The sequence below is a fragment of the Sciurus carolinensis genome, chromosome 14 (assembly GCF_902686445.1).
Source record: "Sciurus carolinensis chromosome 14, mSciCar1.2, whole genome shotgun sequence".
Lineage (NCBI taxonomy): Eukaryota > Metazoa > Chordata > Mammalia > Rodentia > Sciuridae > Sciurus > Sciurus carolinensis.
In genome coordinates this window covers 51,640,331-51,668,032 of record NC_062226.1, presented here as the reverse complement: position 1 = coordinate 51,668,032, position 27,702 = coordinate 51,640,331, and the positions used below count along the sequence as shown (strand labels likewise).

At 36.1% G+C, this 27,702-nt stretch overlaps 1 protein-coding gene across 4 annotated transcripts in view; it reads left to right on the top strand.

The window, feature by feature from the left end:
- Nucleotides 1-27,702, top strand: part of Dennd4c (DENN domain containing 4C) — a 130,586-nt gene that overhangs the window by 9,775 nt on the left and 93,109 nt on the right. For 3 of the 4 annotated variants that reach the window (XM_047524120.1, XM_047524123.1, XM_047524121.1), the window contains 4 exons: nt 11,152-11,473; nt 16,575-16,827; nt 18,579-18,648; nt 20,810-20,979. In XM_047524120.1, coding sequence (XP_047380076.1) covers nt 11,169-11,473; nt 16,575-16,827; nt 18,579-18,648; nt 20,810-20,979 — 798 coding nt within the window. In that variant the 5' untranslated portion in view covers nt 11,152-11,168. Of the gene's footprint in view, nt 1-11,151; nt 11,474-16,574; nt 16,828-18,578; nt 18,649-19,144; nt 19,280-20,809; nt 20,980-27,702 lie in introns of those variants that run through there. The other variant, XM_047524124.1, reaches the window with a different exon arrangement.

The following is a 27,702-nucleotide window of genomic DNA, read 5'->3' as shown; positions in this document are numbered from 1 at the left end:
GGTCTTGGTAAGTTGCTGAGGGCCTTGCTGAATTGCTGCGGCTGCCTTGACTTGAAATCTTCCTGCCTTAGCCTCCTGAATCTTTGAGATTACAGGCATATGTCGCCAAGTCAGGCAGGATCTGCTTCTTTTAAAAACTTTTTTTTTCCCCCCAGTGCTGGGTAGCAGGTACTTGTGCTGCTAGGCAGGTACTCTACCGCTAATTTACATCCCCAGTCCCATTTTATTTTATTTTGAGATAGGGCCTTGTTAAATTGCCCAGGCTGGCCTACAAATTATGATCCTCTTGCCTCAGCCTCCTGAGTGGCTGGGATTACAGGTATGTGCCACTTTGCCTTGTCTTTATTATTTTTTGGTTGAATCACTTGCGAATCAACTCAGCATATTTCCTAAGAACAAGGACATTTTCATACAAAGTAGTATAATGATTAAATGTAGGAATATAAACATTGTTGTTTCTTTTCTTCCTCCTCCTCCCTACTCCTCTTCCTCTTCTTCTGGTGCTGGGATTGAACCCAGCGGCACTCTGACACTGAGCTACATCTCTAGCCTTTTTTGTTTTTGAGAAAATGTCTCTCTAAGTTGCCTTCTGGCCTTATGATCCTTCTGCCTCATCTTTCTTGGTTCCTGGGTTTACAGGTATATATCACTGTGCCTGGCGAAAACATTATTGCATGTGTAATGCATTCAAATTTTGTCAATACAGTGCCTTACAGCAATTTTTTTTTTCTGTACTTGGATCCTTTCTAGGTTCACTTTTTGTTTTATTTAATAATCATTTATTTGATAAGCTACTTGGATTTTCTACATAGTTGTATCCATGAATAGGAATAGCTTCATTTTTTATTTTTTTGTTTTTGAAATGGGGAGTTGCTTTACCACTGATCTCTATCCCCAACTCTCTTTAGGTTTTATTTTGAGACAGGGTCTTGCTAAGTTGCTTACAGCCTTGCTGAGGCTGGTTTTGAACTTGTGATCCTCCTGCCTCAGCCTCCTGAGTTGATGGGATTACTGGAGTGTGCCATCACTCAACTAGGAATAGCTTTATTTCTTGTCTTACCTTTATGAGTTCCTTCTTTCTGTTTTTTTTGGATTTGTTTTTGTAATTCTTCCTCAAGTTTCTTTTTTTTTTTCTTTTTGTTGAAGGTGAATCTTTAAAAAAATTTTTAGATGGACACAATATCTTTTATTTATTTTTTTAATGTGATACTAAGATAGAACCCAATGCCTCACATGTGCTAGGCATGCACTCTGCCACTGAGCTACAACTCCAGCCAGCTCCTCTTCCTCAAGTTTCTTAAGGTTGAAATCTAGGTTTTCTTTTCTTTTTTTTTTTTTTTTCAGTTCTAGAGCTTGAACCCAGGCCTGTAGGAATGCTAGGTAAGTACTCTACCACTGAGTTACATCCTTAACCCTTTTTTCCTTTTTTAAAATTTATTTTGAGACAGGGTTGTGTAATTGGGTTTGGTGGTGTACTCCTGTAATCCCGGTGGCATGGGAGGCTAAGGTAGGAGCATTGCAATTTCAAATCCAGCCTGAGCAATTTAGCAAGGCTCTACACAACTTAGTGGGACCCTGTCTCTAGGTAAATAAGAAGGGCTGGGGATGCGATTTAGTGGTTAAGTGCCCTTGGGTTCAATCCTGGGTACCAACCAGATTGCCCAGGCCAGCCTTGAACTTGTGGTCCTCCTGCCTTCTGAATTGCTGGGATTACATGCATGTGTCATCACGCTAATATGAAGTTTAGACTATTGAATTGAGATCTTGCTTTATTTTAGAGTAAAGTGTTCAGTGCTATACATTTTTTTCCAAGTGCTGCTTTAACTGAATTCTACAAGTTTGGTATGTTATCTTTCCCTTTCTCTTTAGTTTAAAACATTTTGTAATTTCCTTACATTTCCTTTTGAACCCTGAATAATTTAGAACTGTGTTTAATTTCCAAGTGTTGGGGCTGGGGATGTATGTAGCTCAGTGGTAGAGTGCTTGCCTCGCATGTGTGAGGTCCTGGGTTCAATCCCCTGTACCAACATAAAACAAAACAAAAAAACAAACTAAACAACAACCACAACAACAAACAATTAGCTCAGTAACTTATAAGTAACAAAGTTATTTAAAACAGTTTCCATGTGTTTGGACATTTTCCTGTTATCTTTCTGTTGTCACTCATTTTAGTACTCAAGTTTGAATCTTTAGCTTCATATAGTACCTCAGGCCTCTCCACCTCCCCACCCCCGCACGCTTTTTTTTCTTTTCATTATATTAACATTTTCCCAGAATTCTGCCCTTTACTTTGGGGCTTGCCTGCTTAGCCCTTCATGATTAGACTAAGGCAGTGTATTTTTGTTGATATACCATATCACTACTGTGTTCTTATAGTACATCTCATTACAAGACATATCGTATAAGTCTGATCAATTATTAGTGATATGAGCTTTTTTCCTTTGAGGTTACATTTTATTCCTTTGTGATTATTGGTATCTCTAGGAATTAATTTGAAATTTTATATCTGTTCTATTTTCTAATAAACTTCTACCAAGTTTTAATAACCATTGATAATTTTTGGTTGAATCTGAATATATGATTGTAGAATGGTTATTTTCTAACATTCTGTCTACATTTATCAGTTGATATTCTATTGTAAAAAGCCTTTCTCCCCTCTCCTTCACTCGTTTGTTTTATTATATTGTATCAGCATAGGCTCAAGGGTTTAAAAACATCAGTGTTGGCTGGGGATATTGGCTTAGTGATAGAGCATTTGCCTAACATACATGCACAAGAGTCTAGGTTTCATTTCCACCACTCACACATACATGGGGGTGTATGTGTGTGGAAATAATGGCAGTAATATGTTGTCTCTTTCCCCTCATGCTGGGGATTTAACCTAGGGCCTCATACACTAAGCCTGTCCTCTACTGCTGAGTGTAGTATCCCCAGCCCCTGCCATTCATTTTCATGCATGAATTGTCCACATTTTGACCAATGGGATACTCTTGAGGCTAGTTCCATTGTCCTTTTGACCGAACCACATTAGTCTTTGAAGTTTCTGTTTTTTTTTTTTTTTTTAGGGTTAGGGATGTAGCTCATGGTAGAGTGCATGCTGCATGCACGAGGCCCTGGTTCAATCCCCCATGCTCCAAAAAAGTAAATAAATAAAGATTAAAAATGAGGCTGGGATTGTAGCTCAGTGGTAGAGCACTTGCCTAGTATGTATGAGGCCCTATTTGCCATCCCCAGCACCCCTGGGAAAAAAGCCAGAAAATAAAAATAAAAAGTGAAGAAAGATTAGTGATCCCCACCCCCTTGCATATGATGTTCTGTGTGTATCTTGAACTTTCCTTGCCCTGTCATGTCATTTTTTTAAGGACCTCTCGTATGTTTTAGTGGAGAATGATTTTAAGAAACAAAGTGTTAGGTGATAGGTATGTTTGTTGCTGGTAGGTGACACTGTTCCTAGGGTTCTTTTAGCAGACAGAGTTAAAAGAAACATACACACATAGAAGCTCGTACCCGCCACCCCCACCCTGCTACATATCCCTGACTCTTTTATTTGAGACAGGGTCTTGCTAAGTTGCCTTGACTCCAGTTTATTTTTCCCTTGCCTCAGCCTCCCAAGTGCCTGGGATTTATAGGTTGTATCACTTCACCCAGCTTTTTTCTCATGTTTTAAAAGTTAGAGATTTACACAGAAATACTGAGTTCTGACTTTTCTTTTTCTTTCTTTCTTTTTTTAAAATTAATTTTTAGTTGTAGATGGACACGATACCTTTATTTTTATTTATGTAGTGCTGAGGACCAAACCCAGTGTCTCATGCATGCCAGGCAAGTGCTCTACCACTGAGCTACAACTCTAGCCCCTGGCTTTTCTTAAAAAGGAAAAAAGGAAGTTCTGTGTTTTCCAAGTTTTTTGGTAGTTAACTACTGAATGGACCCTAGTGGCAGTGACTACCTGTGCTCATAGGGTTCTTATATACTGCCTGACCTCCTTTAAGCATTTGTGGTTGCAACCTTTTCTTTTTTGGGGGGAGGTGGGTACGGGGATTGAATTCAGGGGCACTCACCCACTGAACCACATCCCCAGCCCTATTTTGTATTTTGTTTAGAGACAGGGTCTCACTGAATTGCTTAGCACCTTGCTTTTGCTGAGGCTGGCTTTGAAATCTTGATCCTCTCTAGCCTCTGGGATTACAGGTGTGCACCACGGTGCCCTGCATAGTTACAACCTTTTCTAAAGCACTTCTTTGCGAAACTTCCAGTGGTAGACATGACAGTAGAGGAATACTTTGGTTTGTGTTCAAAAAGAGGAATTGAGGGCTGGGTTGTGGCTCAGTGGTAGAGCACTCACTGAGCGCGTGTGAGGCACGTGTGAGGTTCGATCCTCAGCACCACATAAAAATAAATAAAAGTTATTGTGTCCACCTACAACTAAAAGAAAAAAAAATAAAAAAAAAAAGAGGAATTGATTTCATCTGAAATTACTTCATTTTTCAGGTTCCCTGACCAACTAGTGTAACTGATCTTGATAATGTTCTCTAAAAGGAATCATCAAGTTTCTTTTCTAAATTGTTTAAATGTAGCAGATAAATTTGATAAAACTGTACTTTGTGGTTTAAACAAAATCCATCCTTTATTTCCCATGGTTTGATGTACCGAGGAACAGACAGGCAGTTTTGAAGTTTTAAAAAGAATATTTTTTTATTATGATGAGAAGAATTGTGTGAAGTACATTTAGTCTTATAAATTGTTTTTGATGTTAATTTATTCATTGGAATGTATGCCATTATGATTGGTAAAATGACATGAAATTGATTCTGAAAGATTATCTTCATTATAGTTGGAAAGGAAATTTAATTATTAAACTATATATCTAAGTTTATTTTTACAAATAATTTTTTCTTCAAAAGCTTTTGTCAACATACAGTATTGGCATGGGTGTAGAGAATACAGAAACTTTGTATACCTAGGTAGGAATATAGTTTGTGATGATCATGTGGAAAATAGTATGGAGAATCTCCAAAAAATTAAAAATAGAACTATCATATGACCCAGCAATTTCTCTTCTAGTCTGCATCTGAAGGAAATGACATCAGGGTCTTGAAGCTGTATTTGCACTCCCAAGATCATTATAGCATTTTTCAGGTCAAGATGTGAAAACAACTTAGTGTCCATTAGTGGATGAATGGATAAGGAAAATATGAGATATATATACACTTACATACACATACCATGGAATAATATTCAGCCATAAAAAAGGATAGGATCCTATCACTTGCATCAACATGGGTAGCCCTGCAGAAATAAGTCTCATACAGAAAGACAGTTACATCACTCTATTGTACTTTCTCATTACTTCATATAGGTGGAACCATATATTGTTTGTATTTTTGTGACTGGCTTATTTCATTTTGCATAATGCTCTCGAAGTTAATCCATGTTGTAGTATGTGTTGGAATTCTACACATATTCCACTGTATGTTTGTGCAACTTCTTGGCTATTGTGAATAATGTTCTGTGACTAGTGACTCAATCATCTTATTGTGGCTATTTGTATCTCTTCTTTGGTCAACGTTTTCCCTAAACACTGTACTGGATGTCTGATAAGACAAGAAAAAGAAAGTAAAAGGCATATACTTTGGAAAGAAAGAAGTAAAAATTATCTTTCTTCACAGACACATTGTCTATATAGAAAATATTATGGACCGTACAATAAAGTTCTAGAGTTAGACAGTTTAGCAAGATTATAAGATCAATATATAAAAATCAAATGTGTTTATATGTAATAACAATAAATGATTGGAAATTGAATTTAAAAGAAAACAATAGCAATTATAATAGCATTTAAAGTATTAAATTATTAGAGATAAATCTGACAAAGGGGTGTGTTTATGTGTATTTAGTTAGCTTTCCATTACTGTAACAAAATATCTGAGATAATCAATTTAGGGAAAAGATTTATTTTCATTTATAGTTTCAGAGGTTTTAGTCCATGGTCATTGGGTCTTATTGCATTGAGCCTGTGGTGGTACATTTCATTATGGCAGGAGATCATGACAGAAAAGACCTGTTCTCATGACAACCAGGAAACAAACAGAAGGGATCAGTTGTTAATGTCCCTTTCAAGGGAATTTCCCAATCAGCTAACTTCCTTTCACTAGGCCTTACTTTTTTGGTTTTACTAGGGATTGAACCCAGAGGTACTCTGTTACTGAGCTACATCCTCATCCCTTTTTATGTTTATTTGGATACTGGGTCTCAGTGAGACCGCCTCCCAGTAGTGCCATAGGCTGGTGACCAACTCTTTACATTATGGGTATTTTGAGAACACTTCCCAAACTATAACAGTATGAAAGACCTGCATGCTACAAACTGTAAAACATTGCTGAGAAAAATGTCAAAAGATCTAAATAAATGCAGAGATAAACTTCTTTAGAGATTAGAAGACTCAATATTCATAATGTCATTCTTCCTTAAATTGACCTGTAGATTCAAGATTCATTAATTCAAGATTAATTTAATCCTAATTAAAATCTTGGTAGACTTTTTTTTGGGGGGTGGTTACTGGGATTGAACCCAGGAGCACTTAACCCTTGAACCACATCCCCAGCCTTTGTTTTTTATTTTGAGACAGGGTCTCACTTAGTTGCCTATACCTTTGCTAAGTTGTTGAGGCTATATTTGAACTTGCCATCCTCCTGCTTCAGCCTCCTGAGTCACTGGGATTACAGGCATGTGCCATCATACCTGGCCAGGCTTTTTTTTTAAATTGTTAAATGAATTTTAAAATGCTTATTGAAAGCAAAGGACCTAATAGTCAAAACAATTTGAAAAAGAACGAACTTGAAGGCTAACTGATTTTAGGACTTTTCTTTTGATACCGGGTCTTGGTATGTTGCCCAGGTTGGCCTCAAAGTCCTAGGCTGTGATCCTTTCCCCTCAGCCTCCCTTGTAGCTGGGACTACAGGTGTGCATCACTGTACTAGGCTCCATATTTCAGACTTTTTAAATTAGAAAGTTAAAATAATCAAAACCATGAGCTGAGAGTGTGGTGGCACATGCCTATAATCTCACCTACTTGGAGGCCGAGGCAGGAGGATTGAAAGTTGAGACCAACCTGGGCAATTTAGCTAGAACCTGTCTCAAAATAAAAAATTAAAAGAGCTGAGAATGCAACTGTCATAGAGGGCTTGCGGGTTCAGTCCCTAATATCATGAAAAAGAAAAAATAAAAACCTTGCATGTACAAGGCCCTGGGTTCAATCCACAGCACCACATACACAAAAACCCCAAAACCAAAAAACAACAAAACACACACACACACACACGCACAAATCAAGACAAAACCATGCAGGAGCTGGTCTAAGGAAGTAGCTCAGTGGTAGAATACTTGCCTTGCATGAGCAAGTACCTGGGTTTGATCCCCTGGCACTGGGGAAAAAAAAAAAAAAAAAGGGCCTTTAAAAATTTTGTAATAAAAGCTGGGCAAAGTGGTGTGCAATTGCAGTATTCCCTGCTACTCAGGAGGATGAGGAGGGAGAATCACTTGAGCCCAGGAGTTCAAGACCATCTTGGCCAACATAGCAACACCCCATTCCAATGAAATAAAGTAAAACAAAATTTCTACATGTAGTACTGACATGTAGACAAAGAAATTAATGAAACAAATGGAGACTCTAGAAATAAACCCACACATATTGGCAATTGATTTATGGATAAAGGTACAAGAGCAGTATAGCGCAGAAAGGATGGTTGTTATAACAAATGGTGTTGGAAAAATGGAATATCCATATGTAAAATTTGAATCTTTTTTTGTGGGGGAGTGGGGAGTGGGCACCGGGGATTGAACTTGGGGCACTCAACCACTGAGTCACATCCCCAGCCCTATTTTGTATTTTATTTAGAGACAGGGTCACACTGAGTTGCTTAGGGCCTCACCGTTGCACCCCAGCTGTAAAATTTGAATCTTGATTTATATCTTATACTACATACAAAAGTAAACTCAAAATGGATCATAAACCTACATGTAAAACCTAAAATTATAGAACTCTTACAAGAAAACCTTTGTGATCTTGGATTATACAATGAATCATGCATAAAAGAACACATTGATAATATATACTGGGCCTGATGGCACATGCTTGTAATCCCATCTACTTGAAGATTAAGGCAGGAGAATTGCCAGTTCCTGGCCATCCTGGGTAACTTAGCAAGATCCTATATCAAAATGAAATTGAATTTTGAGATGTAGCTCAGTGGTAGAGCACTTTGTCTAGCTTGTGGAAGGCCCTGGGTTCAATTTCCTAACAACTGCCCCCCTCCCAAAAAAAAAAAAAAAAAAGTAAAGATAATTTGTTCTTCATTAAAAAAAAAAATCTGCTTTTCAGAAGACACAGTAAGAGAATAAAAAGACAAGCCACGGACTTGGACAAAATATAGGCCAGATGTATGACTTGTCTTTAGAATACATAAAGAACTTGCAAAACTCAATGAGACATTTAAAAAATGGTTATAAGATTTGAACAGAAATTTCACTGAAGAAGTATAGATCATAATAAGTATAGTCACAGGTTGCTTTTCATCAGGGATATGTTCTAAGAAAAGTGTTAAAGATTTTTGTTGTACAAACATCATTAAATATGCTTTTACAAACTAAGATGATTACAAGGTTACTGTGTGGTATAATCTTAGGGAACAGCAGCATATGGGGAATCATTCACTGTTAACCACAATGTGGTTATGTGACATATAACTGTACATTGTAAACATACTCAGCATTATTAACAGAAAAGATACAAATTGAAACTACAGCTTGATATCACTATATACCTAATATATAGGTATGTGGAATTTAAAATGTCTAAATTAAAAAGACTGAACCTCTAAAGAGTTGAAGAGGATATGGTGTAAATGAAACTCTCATGTACTGCTGGTAGGAGTTTAAGATGGCACACTCACTTAAGAAACCAGTTTGGTAGTTTTTTAGAACTATATATACCCACTACTGGAAAATCCAGCCATTCCATCCTAGAAATTTACCCAAAATAAATGAAAGCTTATGTCTTCAAGGTTTGCATAAAGGTGTTCAGGGCATCTTTATTTGCCATAATCTCAAACTAGAAATAACCCAAGTGGCTGTAATAATATGGGTAAATGGATAAACTATTATAATATATTCATACAGGTGACTACTACTCATCAATAAAGAAGAATGAAGTATTGATACAGGCCATAAAATGAATGAATCCCAAAATAATTATCACGAGTAAAAGAAACTAGCCAAAAAATAATACATATTGTATGATTTCCTTTATATAAATTCTAGACACTAATTTATAGTGAGAGCAGGTCAATTGTTGCTTGAGGAGGAAGGATAATGGAAAGATATTTTGAGTTTTGAGTATTGATGAATGTATTCACCTTCTTGATTGTGGTAATGGTTTCACAGGTGTATACATTTGTCAGTTCAAATTATACAAACATTTAAAATATGTTAATTTTATGCAAATTTACATAAGTTTGTTATGTAAATGTGAAGTTTTCGAAGTACATAAAACCTATGGAAATAGTTAAAACTTCAAAAACTTGATTTTATTTTTAGAAGTATTGAGTTTAAAGAAAACAAATAGTTTTTTTTTTTTTTTTTAATTGTACCAGGGGTTGAACCCAGGGGCACTTAACCTTTGAGCCACATCCCCAACCCCTTTTTGTATTTTATTTATAGACAGGGTCTCACTGAGTTGCTTAGGGCCTTGATAAGTTGCTGAGGCTGGCTTTGAACTTACGATCCACCTCAGTTCCCAACCTGCTGGAATTATAGGTCTTCACCACTGACCCCAGTGAAAGTAGAAAATTTAATTCAATGTTCTTATTCTGTAGGTTCCTACCATGCAGTACTTAAGTCTCTTAATGTATATTTTACATCTTATTTTTTTATTTGTAGTTTCCATTGTTCTATTGAGTATTTATAAATGAAATATGTCTCTCTCTCTCTCTCTCTCTCTCTCTCTTGTGGTGCTGGGGATTGAATCCAGGGCCTTGTGTGTGTGAGGCAAGCACTCTACCAACTGAGCTGTATCCAAGCCATGAAATATGTCTTGATTCCTAAATTTATTTATTCCATGGTGCTTATATAAAGTTTGTTGCTTATAAGTGACAAGAGTCCTAACTGGATTGCTGAGAGATTGTTTTAATTATATTTTGTTACCATATCACTTATTTTTTATTTTTATGTGTGCATGTGTTTTTTTTGTGTGTGTGCTGAGGAGTGAATCTAGGGTCTTGCACATACTAGATGGTGTTCTATGACTGTGTTACATCTCTCGCCCTTTTTATTATTATTATTTTTATTATTATTATTATTAGGTATCAGGGATTGAACCCAGGGGCCTTTAATCACTGAGCCACATCCCCAGCCCCCTTTTTTTTTTTTTAAGAGACAATCTGCTGAGTTGCTTAGGGTCTTGATAAGTTGCTGAGGCTGGCTTTAAACTCAGGTTCCTCCTGCCTCAGCCTCCTGAGCTACTGAGATTACAAGTGTGTGCCACCACACCTGACTCCTTTTAAGTTTTATTTTCATTTTGTGATGGGGTCTCACCAAGTTGCCCAGGCTGTTCTTGAACTTGTGATCCTACCTCAGCTTCCTGAGTAGCTAGGATTACAGGCATGCACCATTTCACCAGTTTCAATTTGTTGGTTTAAATGTGAAGTTTAGCTCTAGGACTTCTGTAGTGTAAAAGAGAATGATTTTTTTAGATGTTCTGAATATTTATTAAATGTATTTTGCTTAAGGGAAAAGCGTCCTTCTCCGAAAGTTTGATAGTTCTTTTTTTGGAAGGGGATATTAGGGATTGAACTCAAGGGCATTTTACCATTGAGCTATATCCTCAGCCCTTTTTATTTTTTATTTAGTGAGACAGGGTCTCACTAAATTGCTTAGGGCCTTGCTAAATTGCTGAGACTGGGCTTTGAACTTGCAGTCTTCCTTCCTCAGTCTTCTGAGTCCTTGGGATTATAGGCATGGGCCATTGTGCCCAGCTCTGACAATTGGGAAGTATGGAAGTTGATTATTGCTAACTCAAAGATATTTTAATTTTTAGTGAGTCACGATACAGTATTTTATTTAATTGATGCATACTTGCTCCCCCACTCTCTCTTTTAGGAAGTAGAATAGCAGCCATGATCGAAGACAAAGGACCAAGAGTGACAGACTACTTTGTTGTGGCAGGTCTCACTGATACATCTACTCTTTTGGATCAAGAAATAAATCGTTTAGATAGTAAGTCAACGGGACCTAAAGCTCCAATTACAGACATTGCCATTATTATCAAATCAGCTGGGGAAACAGTACCTGAAGGTTACACCTGTGTTGAAGCCACTCCATCAGCTCTCCAAGCAAATTTGAATTATGGAAGTCTAAAAAGTCCAGAACTTTTCTTGTGTTATAAGAGAGGAAGAGATAAACCACCCCTTACAGATATTGGGTATGGTAACTTTTCTTTTACTATAGTGAGTTGGAATAAGATTAATGTAAGGTACATAGTGGCAGAAATTAAAAATCCTTGATGGTTTTATTGTTATTTGTTACTTTAGTATCAAGTATGTTCATATTTTATACACACACACACACACACACATATCTGTATATATATATATCCTTACTGAATTTGTTTGCATTGCCATTGAATTGTTAGGTCATTTCCTTTCAAATATTGAACCAGGTATAGTAGTATAATCCCAGCAATTTGGTAGGCCAGGGCAAGAGGATCACTATGCCTGGTTCAGTGTACATATCTTTTATGTCTAGATTACTTTTATTACTAACTGCCTCACACATGTAATCCCAGCTGCTTGGGAGAATGACACAGGAGAAATGCAAATTTGAGGGCAGTCTGGGTAACAAAATAAAAAATAAAAAGGGTTAGGGACTATAACTCAGTGTCTTTGGGTTCCATCCCCAGGAAAAAGCAAAACAAAATAAATACAGGATCATGTCATCTGCAAACACAAATAGTCTTACTTTTTTTTTTTTTTTTTTTTTCCAGTTTGGATACTTGTCTATTATGACTAGAATTTCTAGTACAGTGTTCAACTGCAGTCGTGAAAGTAGGCATATTATCTCATTCATCTTAGGTGGAAAGATTTTAGTTGTTTACCATGATATTAGTGATATTACTTCATAAGTGCCATTTATCATGTTAAGAAAGTTTTTTAGAGATTTTTATTGTGAAGGTCTGTTGAATTTTGTCAAAACCTTTCTTTGTCAATTGAGATGATTGTGCCATTTCTCCCTTTGTTCTATTAGGGATGTTTTATTGATTTTTTTTTAAGTCTCTTTTAATAATAACCATAATACCACAACTTAAAATGATTAATTCCTTAATATCATCACATATTCAAATTTCTCTGAACCACTAATTTTCCTTTTAAAGGATTGATTGCTAGAAGTGCCCCCGACCCTGACCCTTGTACTAGGGATCAAATCCATGGGTGTTCTGCCACTGTGCTAAGTTCTCAGCCTCTTTTTCATTTTTGTTTTGGTACTGGGAATTGAACCCAACATTTGCTCTCTACCACTGAGCCACATCTCCAGGTCTTTTTATTTATTTATTTTTGAGACAAGGTCTTGATAATTTGCCCAGGCTGACCTTGAACTTGCTATCCTTCTGCCTCGGCTTCCTGAGTCCCTGGGATTATAGGTGTGTGCCAAGATGTTGGTCTAGTGCAGATACTAGTAGGTAGCAAGCCACAGTATTTGACCACCACTTGTTAGGCTTATCATCCTCTTCACTGGAGTAGAGCTCTGGTGAAATTGTTGTGAGGTCCTTATTTTGTTCATATTTCCAAATCCAAGGATGATTTTTCTTTTTATAAATTGATCTTAAGTTGATTTTTATGCAGTATCCATCTAACTATTTAATATTGCCCTCCCAGTTTACATCTGTTTCTTCTTCAGATCAATAACAGTAACACAGCAACAAAAAAAGGTGACTGGATTGGTTTTTAATGGGAGCATTTTTTCCTCAAGAAGGGGAAAGGAGTTTCGAAAAAGTATGAATACCTTATTGATTGCCTCTGCCAGGCACCATGGTGCACAGGCGTAATCCCAGTGGCTTGGGAGGCTGGGGCAGGAGGATCACAGTTCAAAGCCAGTCTTAGCAATTTAGTGAAGTCCTAAGCAACTTAGTGAGACCCTATCTCACTCAATTAAAAAAAAAAAAAAAAAAAAAAAAAAGGGCTGAGGATGTGGCTCAGTAGTTAAGCACCCTGGTTCAATTCCAGTATGAAAAAAAATATTTTTTTAACTGGTGTTTTTTTATATTGAAGAGCCTTCCTATTTTCTCTTAATTTTGTGGTTTGGAGTATAATTGAGTACTTGTGGATTTTTATTTACATGATAAAAATCAGTTACATTCTGAACTCTTTGTTCAAACTCTCCCAGATTTGGCCAGTGAAACCCTTTCAGGCTGACCACAGGGCAGAGCAAAATCTGGATTTATGTATCTTCATTGCTTTTCTGGTCCTTTTTGGTAGATAAACCTAGGAAATATTTTATAAATATGTGTATATATTTAAAACAATGAGTTTGTATTAATATTTTAAGTTTAAATTTAACATTGAAAAACTTTTCGTAACTTATTTTGAATTGCACCTTGTTTCTCTTAAACTGAACATCTTGGTTCCCAGTAACATGAATGTTACTTACTGCTTTATCTATTATACATCATGTAATTTCAAAGTTACAACAATATTACTGCCAATAGTAGGCCTGTTTACCAAGACCCCTTCCTAGACACTGTTCCCAAGTAAGCATTTACTGTGTTAAAAAATTATATGACATAGTTTTTAGGTGAGCACATTAACAATTTGGTATGTAGTTATGTTTACCTGTTTCTTTTTTTACCACTGAGGACTGAACCCAGGGTGTTTTACCCCTGAGCTACATCCCCAGCCTTTTCTATTTTTAAATTATTTTTTGATACCACGGGTTGAACCCAGAGGTACTTTATCATTGAGCCACATCTCCAGCCCTTTTTATTTTTTTAAATTGAGACAGGGTCTCACCAAGTTGCTTAGAGACTTGCTAAATTGTTGAGGCTGGCCCGGAACTTGTGATCTTCCTGCCTCAGCTTTCTGAGCTGCCAGTATTACTGTTATACACCATCATGCCTGACTGTCATTTTAATTATATCCAAACCATCTGATGTGAAGTTGTATCTCATTGTGGTTTTGATTTGTACTTTCTGGCTAACATGTTGGGTGTCTTTCAAGTGCTTTTGGCTGTTTGCACATCTTCTTTGTTTTGTTTTGTGTGGAACTGAGGATTGAACCCAAGGTGCTTTACCACTGAGCAACTTAAAATTTAAGTTGCTTAGGGCCTTGCTAAATTATTGAGGGCAACCTTGAACTTTCGATCCTCTTGCCTCAGCCTCCCAAATCACTGGGATTACAGGTATGTGCCATTATGCCTGGCTTGCATATCTTCTTCTCCTTCTTCTTTTTATTTTATTTATTTATTTATTTATTTATTTATTTATTTATTTATTTATTTTTCAGTTTGAAACCATATTTTATTTTTAACATAGCTAGAAATATCCAATAACTCTTCTTTTTATTGTAAACAAATGGGGTACAACTTGTTTGCCCACCTTTTAAAAAACATTTTATTTCAAAATAATTTTAATTTTACATAGTTGCAAGGATAATATAGTTCCCATATGTCTTCCTAAAACATGTGCCTATTTTAAAATGTGTTGTTTTTATATTGAGTTATGTAAGTTCTTTATATATTCGGAAAGAATTCCCTAATTAGATATATGATTTGCAAATATTTTCTCACCTTATTTGGATTGTCTTTTCACTTTCTTGGTGGTATCCATTTTAGAATGGACATTTTTCATTTTTGGTTTTTGTTTTTGTGAAACTGGGAATTGAACCTATGTGTCTGCTACCACTTACATACCCAGACCTTTGAAAATTTTTATTTTGAGACAGGGTCTCACTAAATTGCCAAGGCTGTCCTGGAACTTTTGATTTGCTTTCTCAGCCTCCAAAGTAACTGTAATTACAGCATTGCCACCATGTGCAGTGAACATTTTTAATTTTGATGAGGTTCAGTTTATTCCTCCTTATCGCTTGTACTTTTGATGTTATATTTAAGAAGGCTTTGTTACAAAGGTTTTACAGGGTTGACTAAACCTTAATCCTATTTATTTCCTAAGATTTTTAAAATTTTAGTTCTTGTATTTAAGTATTTGATGCTGCTGGGCATAGTGGCACATGCCTGTAATTCCATCTACTTGTGAGGTTGAAGTACAGGGATCCCAAGTTTGCAGCTAACTTGAACAATGTAGTGAGACCCCCTATAAGAAAAAAAGTAATTATTTGACCCATTTTGAGCTTTTTTTGGTGTGTAGTAGTTTAAGGAAGGGAGTGTCAACTTCATTCTGCTACATATAGATATCTTGTTGTTCCAGAACTGTTTGTTGAAAAGTCTGTTCTTTCTCCATTAAATTGTCTTGGCAATCTTTTTGAAATGAATGGACTGTAAATATAAGTTCTTAATTTTGGGCTCTTCATTGGGTTGTATTGACTTTTCTGTCTTTTTAAAAAATTTATTTTAGTTATAGATGGACACAATATCTTTATTTTTTATTTTTATATGGTGCTGAAAATGGAACCCAGTGCCTCACATTTTCTAGGCAAACCCTCTACTGAGCCCCAGCCTCAGCTCCTGTCTGTTCTTTTTTTTTTTTAGTTGTAGTTGGACACAATACCTTTATTTTTATGTGGTGCTAAGGATTGAACCCAGCACCCCACACATGCTAGGCAAGCACTCTACCACTGAGCCACAACCCCAGTCCCTGTCCTTCTATAGTTAATGCCAGTGCACCTTGTTCTGATTACTCTAAATCCATAGTGAGTTTTGAAGCAGGGAAGTATGAGTCCTCTAACTTTTTTTTTTTTTTTTCCAGATTGCTTGCGCTATACCAGGACTCCCATTTTCTATAGGAACTTTATAATCAGGCTGTCACTTTCTACAAGAAAAAACAGTAAAAAAACAGTAGCTAAAGCAGCTGGAACTTTAGATAGGAATCACATCAAATTTGTAATCTATTTGGAAAATTCATTTGTGTTACCAGTATTGTCTTTTTATCCATGAGCATGGGCTTTTTAAGTCTTCTTTAATTTCTTTAAATAATGTTTTCAGTCAGAGAATCTTTATTTTTTATTTATTTATTTTTTTTAGTCAAAGTGTTTAAAGGTAAAAATTTGACAGGAATTTAGAAGGAAATTTTTGTGAAAGCTTTTGAACATTTGATGAAATTTCTAGGAATTAATCTTGAATGTTTGTGGTATTATCCCTTTTTTTTTTCATGGATCTTGTAATAAAAGTTAAGTTGTTCAATCCTATTTATCCTATTTATACATCCTTAAATTAAATGCTAGCTTTTGAAAAATAATTCAGAGATTTATAGTTCCTAAAGCAATAATTTTAGTTTTATTTTGCAATAGGAGAGATAAAATTTTTGTTTCAAAGAAAGAAAACCAGCATTAACCTGAAATCTCTTTGTCTCCCTGCAGAGTTTTATATGAAGGGAAAGAAAGACTTATTCCAGGATGTGAAGTGATCCAAGCCACGCCCTATGGTCGCTGTGCCAATGTCAACAATAGTTCAACTACTTCACAAAGAATCTTTATCACTTATCGAAGGGCTCCTCTAATTCGACCCCAGAATTCCTTGGCAGTTACTGATATCTGTGTCATTGTAACCAGCAAAGGAGAAACCCCTCCTCATACCTTCTGCAAAGTTGACAAAAACTTAAATTGTGGAATGGTAAGAGTAGTCATTTCGTTTTCAAAGTTTCATTTGAAAACAAACCCAAAGGAATACTTTTTGAACTTCTTACTATTAGGTGTATATAGTTTATTCTCATTTTTATGATTCTTGTTTTTATTATTTTCAGCTCTAATTTTTATGATTCATAATCATAAAATTTTATTAGATAATTTAGAATAAATTCAGAATGAAAATCCAGAAAAAGCATACTTTAAGTCAGGACTTTTAACTTATGATTATTTTGGGGTAAATCCTAATATTGTCTGTTACATCAGCATGGAGATTTTATTAACTTTTGGGTTTCAGTGGTGTCTTCATGGACAAATTACAAAGAGTGGGTGAGACCTCTCTTTACATTATTTATTTAAATATTGTGGGTGGGTCTGTCTGTCTATCTACCTACCTACCTATGCTCTACCACTGAGCAATATCCCCATTTCATAAATTTGGAGACAGGGTCTCACTAGATTGCTTGCAGTCCTCCTGTCTCTGCCACCTGAGTTGCTGGAATTATAGGTGTGTGCCACACATACACCTGGTTTATTTACTTACTTACTTACTTATTTAGAACTGAGCATTTAACCCTGGGGCACTTTACCACTGAGCTACCTTCCTAGCCCTTTTTATTATTTTGAGACAGGATCTTTCTAAGTTGCTAAGGCTGACCTCAAACTTGCAATCCTCTTGCCTCAGCTTCTTGATTTACTGGGGTTACAGGCAAGTGTCACTATGCCCTGCAATATATTTGTTTTTTAAAAAGAACTTGAGTGAAGAAAAAAAATTAGATACACATTTTCTTTTCTTTCTCATTTCTTTCATTTTTTTTTTCTTTTTTGGTGGTACTGGGGATTTATCCCAGGGATGCTCTGCCACTGAGCTATACCTCCAGCCCTTTTTCTATTTTTATTTTGAGAGAGGGTCATGCGAAGTTACAAAGTCTGGTCTTGAACTTGTGATCCTCCTGCCTCAGGCTCCCAAGTTGCTGGGACTTTAGGTGTGTGCCTTTGATCCTGGCTACATATACATTTGATTTATAGTTTTATGATACTGAAATTTACTGTTACGTCAGAATTTTTTAAAAAATATTTTTTGTGTGTTTTTAATTTTTTTATTGGTGCATTATAATTATATATATTATGGGATTTATTTTTATATATTCATATGTACACACAGTATAGTTTGGTCAATTTTGTTCAGGACAGATTTATTTTGAAAAAAAACTTCAGGTCAGATCAATATTTGCTAATGTTATATGGGCAGAATTGATGTGCATCTGACTATTAGTGAAGATGGGGTGGTCTCTGAAAGTGATGTCCTTATAGCATCCAGTGACCCAGGTCTTCCCTAGCTTGGGTTTTACTGCCTAGTTCACTTCATGCTGTCTCTTTCAAGTGGAGACAGTCTCTGGATCACTGGAGAATTCTAAACTTTTTATAATTGCACTGTTTTTTTACTTCTTTTCTTTTAGTTTTCTCTGTAGTGCTTTGCTGTGTTTTACACTAATTAGTCTGTTCTGTAAACACATTTTTTAAAAACAATTGTTTATTGGCACTGAGTATTGGATCCAAGACCTCACACATGCTTAGCATGTACTCTACCACTGAACCGTATCCCCTTCCCTATAAATGTAGGTTTTAAATTGTCTCTCCTGACTAATCAAAATTTTTAGATTTTGAATCTTTAGATTCAAGAAAATCAGTTTCTGTTCACTTTTTTTGTCTTTTGTAAAACTTATTCATATTTTGCAGTGGGGTTCCAGTGTATTTCTATGTTACAAGAAGTCCGTGCCTGCTTCAAATGCAATAGCATATAAAGCCGGTAAGTGAATTAAAGATTTGTCTCTATTATTATAGTTACAGGTGCACATTAACATTTGTCTAGAAGAGACAAAGTATGTCCCCTTATGTAGTTTGTGGAATTGATCTATTCATAAAATTGAATTCCCTATAATTTTAGCATGTAAAATTTCTTAAATGCATTATGTACCACAAGATAATGCTCCCTTCCCACACAAAAATATGCTGCTAATTAAGTGTAAACTTTTTTTCCCCCAATGCAAGCATTATGTGAAATAAATATTGAAGCTTTCAGTCTATACTAATAGAGTTAACAATTTAATGGGAAACTGCTTACTCTCTGACCTTTTGTATTTTGGCAATCAGGAAGGTGTCAAACTTGCATCTTTACTTCTTATATTTCCTTCTCTTATCTTTGTGTGTCTTATTTGAAACCACATGTTACTTGCCATGAAAAGTGGACTTGCTTCCTTTCTTGTTGCAAAGAATCAGCTATATGGAGGAGAGGAGGGCCTGAGAAACTTTTCTGCCATGAAGTTTTTGAGAAATCTATCGCCACATTCTTACTGCACAGTAAAGTGTCAAGGGCTGTAAAGATTTAAGTGTGACCTCTTCATCCCACTGGTATGGTGGGATAAAAACTGAAAATACAGGTATGCTCCAGTTGTAAATAGAAGAAATACTGGAATACTTCTTTGTGAAAAGAAGCAGTGCCAATTACTTTTTGACCATGCACAGTTTTTGAAATGAAGTCTACTTCAGGGGCATCAGGCAAATCCATATTGAAAACTTGATTGTCCTCATAAACATTCATACTAATGAATCAAACAGTTTAATTGATACTATAAAAATAAAGGCAACAACTATAAAATTTACTGTGATCTTAAAATATGATACTGCTAATGATTGCTGTAACGTGTCAATTGTACATGATTCCCTAAAATGTATTCTCTTTTTTGATGGGGAGAGGGTATCACTTAAAAACAAAAACAAACAAACAAACAAACTAGTTGGGTGTGGTGGCACATGCCTGTAATCCTAGCGACTCAGGAGACTGAGGCAGGAGGATTGCAAGGTTGAGGCTAGCTTCAGCAATTTAGCAAGGCCCTAAGCAACTTAGTGAGACCCTGTTTCAAAGTAAAAAAATAAAATGAAAAGGACTGAGGGTGTAGCTCAATGATAAAGTGCCTGGGTTCAATCCCTGGTACCAAAAAACAAAACAAAACAAAACAAAACAAAACAAAACAAAACAAAACAAAACTATGAGAGTATTTAGATATTTGATATGAGACACTTATTTTAGAATAGAGAGTTTTGGGACTGAATATGAACTCAAAATTCTGCTAGTGATTTTCAAGTTTTTAACTTAGAAGTCATTAAATTAGAGGGTAATTAATGATGCCATGTAACTACTTGATTTGGTTCTCTCGGTGTTCCTGCTCCTGCTTTCTGGGTTTTACACACTCTGTACTCAGTCTCAGGGGTTTCTGTTTTGTTTACTTTTCATGTTGCATGCCTTTTGCACTGCTTCTCCCTCAACATGAGTGTAGGAGCTGTGATAATTTCTGTTGCCTTGACATTATTTCATAACACTTGTACCTTCCCTGAATTTTTTTCCTGAAGACTAACTGAAATAGTGAATTTCCCTTTATCTTTCTTACCATTCTTTACAAGGTGTTGGCATATATAGAAAAAAAATACATTTATGATTGTGATTAAGTTGATTGAATAGAGTCTTGAGTAGTATATTTAATATATTTCCATGTTATACTTTACTTCCATGGGTAAAATTTAAAGGGTAAATTTGTTAGTTTAATTTCTGTTATAGCAGGAGAAAAATTGATTTTGAGCTGGGTGTGGTGGCGTATGCCTGTAATCCCAGTGGCTTGGGAGGCTAAGTAGAAGGATTTAAGTTTAAGCCCAGCCTCAGCAAATTAGTGAGGCCAAAACAACTTAGTGATACCCTGTCTTAAAATAAAAAAGGGCTGGGGATGTGGTTTAGTGGTTCAGTGCTCCTGGTTTCAATCCCCAGTACTCAATTCCCCCCAAAAATAATTGATTTTGAAATTTCACAAATATTTTCATGAAATTTGGTATTAAAATTCCTGTTAATACATATCATGTATCATTTATGGAAAAGTAACTCTCAAAGAAAATTTATCATTATCTCCTTTCCCCAAAAGGTTTGATTTTTAGGTATCCAGAGGATGACTATGAGTCTTTTCCACTCTCAGAATCTGTACCTCTCTTCTGCCTTCCTATGGGAGCCACAATTGAATGTTGGGATCCTCAAACCAAATATCCACTTCCAGTTTTTTCAACATTTGTCCTGACAGGTTCTTCAGCAGAAAAGGTATATTTTTGTCTTGTTGATGAAATCTATTTTGTCCTTATTTCTAATTCTGTAAAGTGGTTAATATGATGTAAACTTTCTTTGGATGTTAGCATTATTGGACAAAAAAACATTTAAATTTATCTATAATGTCCAACGTGAGTACCCTTGTATAATGTCCATGGTACCCCTGGAGTTTCTGAGGCTTTTCAGAGAAACTACTCAAAATAAAAAATAAAAAGGGTTGGGGTCATAGCTCAGTGGTAAAGTGTCCCTGGGTTCAATCTGCTATACTGCAAAAAGAAAAAAATTGTCCTTAAAAGTAAAAGTTAGTGAATAGATTAAACAACAGATAAGACATAACTAAAAGAATAACTAGTGATGTGAAATATGCTATTATTAAATGTGCTACACTAAAATGGTAAAACATATAAAGGAATTTAAATATGTGGCAGAGAGAATCAGAAGGTTCAATAAGTATTTAATGAGTTCCAAAAATGAGAAACTAGAAAAACGCAACATTCTAAGTACCATTGGTTGAGTCTTCCAAAGTTGATGAAGTTGTCTTTAAAGGTGTGCTTTGAATTTTTAGCAGAAAAATTAATAAATAAGTAAACTCACCTCTTCATATAATAGTAAAATTGTATATAAAATGATATTTAAAATATATAATATATAAAAAAACCTATATATAAAACTAGTACACCAAAGACAAAGGAGATTGTTTTAAATAAAATATGTATTATATAAAACAGTAATATTGACATAAATAATAGATTAAAGTAAAGGGAGTGCTTGCCTGTGATTCCAGTGACTCAGGAGACTGAGGCAGGAGGATATTAAGTTTGAGGCCAACCTCAGCAACTCAGGAAGACCTCTGTCTCCAGGTGAAAAAAGTTGGGGGGAGGTGGCTGGGAATATTGCCCAGTGGTAGAGAACCACTGGGTTCAATCCACAGTACTGGGGAAAGAAAAACAATAGGGTCAGAGAGAAGCCAAAAATTCTTGTAAAAAGCAGGTAACAGTGGAAATTGAAAAAAAAAACTTCCTTAGAAAGTTTGATAAAGAAGCAATTTTTATTGAAAAAACATCTCACCATTAATGACTCATGTGGCTCAAACTGAATATGTATGTGGTCTCATGCTGTAAGTTTATGACCTCTGTGTTAAAGTATCTTGCATAATGTCTAGAACATAGTACTCAGTGAAGATCATTACTGTGTCAACTGCATTACCTGCAACTAAATGAACTTGTTAGCTTAATGATCATTTACAGTTTCTCACTGAAAGTTGTTAAAAAAAAAAAAACCTGAAAATTTCAAAATCTTTAAATGCTTAAGAGTTACCTGGCTGGGCAAGGTGGCACATGCCCTTAATCCCTGTAACTCAGGAGACTGGAGCAGGAGGATCAAAATTTTGACGTCAGTTTCAGCAACATAGGAAAACCCTCAGTTTTGTGTTGCTGTGACTGAAATAGCTGACAAGAATTTAGAGCAGAGAATATTTATTTGGGGCTCATGGTTTCAGAGGTTCAGCCCCTAGATGGTCAAATCCATTGCTCTGGGCCCAGGATGAGGCAATGTGTTCATGGGCCCTTTTAACCTCTGATCCACATCCCCCCCCCCCCCCTTTTTTTTCCATAAACCTTATTTAGAAAGAAAGTATAAGTTGCTCAGGTTGACTGAACTCTGTGATCCTCCTCTCTCAACCTCCTGAGTCACTGGGATTACAGGTGTGTGTCACTGTGCCTGGTGTGATTACATGTTTAATTACTAATAGTAAGATTTATGAAGTATAGAGAGAAGGACTGATTAGTTTGGAGGAGGGGATGGGTATGATGATAGAAATGCTTTACTAAATATTCACAAAATACCTTAGCAGTATTTTGAAAAATAGATTAGGAGGAAGCACCAAAGCATAACAATATGAACAAAGGCACAAAATAATGAAATGGTATATATGCCTGGTATTGTGTTTAGGTCTGTATTGCTGAGTAGGAATTGAGAACATCATGCCATTTACATGGACTGTGATATATCACCTGTAATGGGGAGCTTTTGATGGATCAACTTATTAACTCAACAGATCTATGGCCACTGTGTTATCCACAAATATTCCCTTTTCTCAATGAGACCAATTAGTGTTAACTGTAGTCGTTGCTTTGAGATGTGGTGAGTCAAAGTGGAATTGAAAGTTTCTGGCTTAGAGACTGGGTAATTTGAGACTAGGTAATATGTTGTCACTGAGTGAGATTGGGAAAAAAGTGTGTATGTAACAAATTCACTCTTTTTTATTTATTTATTTTGATTCATTGTACATAAATAGGGTACAACTGTTGTTTCTCTGATTGTACATGAAGTAGAGTCGCACCATTTGTGTAATCATACATGTAATAGGGTAATGATGTTTGTCTCGATGGTTATTTTTCCTTCTCCCTACCCCCTCCCACACCTCTTTTTCTTCTATACAATCCATCCTTCCTCCATTCTTGCTTCCCTCCCACCTTCCATTATGTATCATCATCTGCTTATCAGAGAGCTCATTTGGCTTTTGGTTTTTTGGAATTGGCTTATCTCACTTAGCATGATATTCTCCAACTTTATCCATTTACCTGCAAATGCCAAAATTTTATTCTTTTTAATGACTGATATTCCATTGTGTATATATACCACAGTTTCTTTATCCATTCATCAACTGAAGGACATCTAGGTTGGTTCCACAATCTGGCTATTGTGAATTGAGCAGCTATGAACATTGATGTGGCTGTATCTCTGTAGTATGCTGATTTTAAGTCCTTTGGGTATAGGCTGAGGAATGGGATAGCTGGGTCAAATGGTGGTTCCATTCCAAGTTTTCTGAGAAATCTCCATACTGCTTTCCAGACGGCTGCACCAATTTGCAACCCCACCAGCAATGTATGAGTATACCCTTTCCCCCACATTCTTGCCAGCAATTGTTGTAGCTTGTATTCTATAGCCATTCTAATTGGGGTGAGATGGAATCTTAGGGTTTTTGATTTGCATTTCTCTTATTACTAGAGATGTTGAGCTTTTTTTCTTATATCTGTTGATTGTAGATCTTCTGTGAAGTGTCTGTTCATTTCCTTAGCCCACTTATTGATTGGGTTATCTGTATTCTTGGCGTAGTTTTTTGAGTTCTTTATAGATTCTGGAGATTCGTGCTCTATCTGAAGTATGTGTGACAGAGATTTTCTCCCACTCTGTAGGCTCTCTCTTCATATTGCTGATAGTTTCCTTTGCTGAGAAAAAGCTTTTTAGTTTGAATCTATCCCAATTATCGATTCCTGCTTTAATTTCTTGTGCTTTGGGAGTCATGTTAAGGAAGTCTGGTCCTAAGCCGACATGATGGAGATTTGGACCTACTTTTTCTTCTGTAAGGTGCAGGGTCTCTGGTCTGATTCTGAGGTCCTTGATCCATTTTGAGTTTAGTTTTGTGCAGGGTGAGACAGGGGTTTAGTTTCATTTCGCTGCATATGGATTCCCAGTTTTGTCAGCACCATTTGTTGAAGGGGCTATCATTTTTACATTATATGTTTTTGGCACCTTTGCCTAGTATGAGAAAACTGTTTATATGTGGTTTGTCTCTGTGTCCTCTATTCTGTACCATTGATCTACCTATCTGTTTTGGTGCCAATACCATGCTGTTTTTGTTACTATTGCTCTGTATTTTGGTTGAGGGTCTAGTATTGTGATACCCCCCTGCTTCACTCTTCCTGCTAAGGATTGCTTTAGCTATTCTGGGTCTTTTATTCTTCCAAATGGATTTCACAATTGCTTGTTCTATTTCTGTGAGATATGTCTTTGGAATTTTAATGGGAATTGCATTGAATTATTACTTCCAGGCAACAACAGGCAGCTGGCGATCCACTGGCTGTCTGCGGTTGGTTTGCTGGCTACTGGTGGACTCTCAGCAGGTGGACCTTGGGTGGTGGGTGATGGGTAGGCGAAAGGCAGGCAATGGGCAGGCAAGAGGCAGGCAAATAGTGGATGATAGGCGCCAGTCAGTGAGCAATCTGCACTCAAAAAGTAGTCGGTATGCTGGCAGACTGCAGGTGATCACAGTAGACAAATTGGGTAAACAGCAGGGAATCGATAAGCAGCAAAAACTGCCTCACTGAGAAACATATCCTCTGCTTGAAACCCGAGTTATGGAGCGACAAGGAATGCAGCCTCCCTCTAGTCCACCATCTTGGATCTCCAGAATTGCATTCAATCTGTATAGCACTTTTGGAAGTGTGGCCATTTTGACAATATTAATTCTGCCTATCAAAGAACATGGGAGATCTTTCCATCTTCTAAGGTTTTCTTTAATTTCTTTCTTTAGTGTTCTGTAGTTCTCATTGTAGAGGTCTTTCACGTCTTTTGTTATATTGATTCCCAAGTATTTTAATTTTTTTGAGGCTATTGTGAATCTTTTTAGAGGATTTATCACTTATGTATAAAAGTGCATTAGATTTATGAGCACTGATTTTATATCCTGCTACTTTACTGAATTCATTTATGAGTTCTAGAAGTTTTCTGGTGGAATTTTTCGGCTCCTCTAAATATAGAATCATGTCATCAGCAAATAGGGATAGTCTGAGTTCTTCTTTTCCTACAAATTCACTCTTCACAATGTTTTATGATGCCTATGGGACTTTCAGGTAGAGATATTGCCAAGTTATTTAGAAATAGGTGTTTGGAGTTAAGGAAGATGCCAGGCAACTAGAGAGAAAGGTTTGTGTTTTGTTAGTTCAGTTGTTGAATTCCTCATGTTGGGCATGGTAGTGCATGCTTGTAATCTTAGCTACCAGGGAGGGTAAGGCATGAGGATCCCAAGTTCAAGGCTAGCCTCAACAATTTTGGGAAACACTGTCTCACAAGAAAAAATATAATGGGCCAGGGATTTAGTTTAGTGGTAAAGTGCCCCTGGGTTCAATCCCTGGTACCAAAAACAGAAAACAAAAACATCAAAACCCTGAAAGAATGAAAATTTCCAAATAAAATTAGAACCTTGGGAAATACCAGTACTTAAGTGTAATAGAATTGGTTGTAGTGTTGGATAGAAAAAAGTAGCCAGAAAGATAGCAAAAGATTGAGGAGTTTTAAGACAGAGGAATGTTAGCTCTACTTTATGTTATAGAGAGATAGGAAGAAATTTAGCACTGAAAGTCTTTGGGATCTTGATTAGAATTGTTTTAATGGAATTAGAAGGTAGACTGTAGTAGATAGAGGTGAAAAAATGGAGTACATACTGTTGAAAATCAAAGATGCCAATAGGTTCTTGACCAAATTATCTAAGAAAAGAAAGTAATTAAAGCCATCTAGTAGGGGCCCATAGATTGAAAGAAAGTGAAAAGGGATAAAGGGAATCAAAAGTATAGATGTGACTGACAAATGTGTGTGAGTGTGTGTCTGTATGTGTACATGTACATACCTGTAGGATATATAAAAATTAATTCAAGGCTAAAATGATAAAGCCCTTGCCTAGCACATGCAAGACCCTGGGTTTAATCCACAGCATCACAAAAAATCAAAGAGTGAGCAAGAGAACAAATATACACATACAGATATACAAAACTCAAAATGTGAGAGAAGAATGGAGGAACTTTAGATTATATAGAGGAAATTGGGGGTATGAAAAATGGTGGAATGAGATAGACATTATTACCCTATGTACACGTATGATTACAGGAATGTTGTGAATCTACATTGTGTACAATCATAGAAACAAAATGATGTATACATTTGTATACAATGAATCAAAATGCAGTCTATAAAAATTTTTTTTTTTTTTTTTTTTTTTTTTTTTTGGGTGCTGGGGATCGAACCCAGGGCCTTGTGCTTGCAAGGCAAGCACTCTACTGACTGAGCTATCTCCCCAGCCCCTATAAAAATTTTTTAAAAATAAATAATTAAATAAAAAAAAACTCAAAATGTATCAAAGACCTCAACTTAAGAAGTATAAAGCTCTTAGAAGTCAGCATAGAAGAAAAATCTTAATGACATTGGATGTTGGTGATATCTGTTATGACATCAAATACAAAATCAGGGCAAAAGAAAAAAATGGATAATGGGACTTCAACAAAATTATCTAGGGAATATCCATCTAGGAACACTATCAAGAGAGTGAAAAGGAAGAAAATAATTCGCAAATTATATATGTGATATTGTTGTTTGGTTTTGTTTTGTTTTATGGTACTGGGATTGAACCCAGGGCCTGGCAAATGCTAAGTAGTCGCAGGTGATAGAGTGTTTACACCCAGGATATATAAAGACCTTCTACAAACAAAACTGAATAAAGGACTTAAATTGATATTTTTCCACAGAAGTACAAATTGCAATAAAGTCACAGAAGATGTTCAACATCTCTATTTATTCGGGAAATGCAAATGAAAACGAGATAACATTTCACACTTATTAGAATGGCTGTTAAAAAACAGAAAACCAGGGCTGGGGAGATAGCTCAGTTGGTAGAGTGCTTGCCTTGTGTACACAAGGCCCTGGGTTTGATCCCTAGTACCGCAAAACAAAAACAAAAACAAAAAAAAAAAAAACATAAAATCAGCTGTGGTGGCACAAGCCTGTAATTCTAGATATTTGGCAAGTCTGAGGCAGGAAGATTCAGGTTTGAGGCTAGTCTTAGTGAGACCCTGCCTCAAAATGGCTGGGAGTGGTGGTGCACACCTATAATGCCAGCTATTCTGGAGGCTGAGGCAGGAGGATTATGGGTTTGAGGCCAGCCTT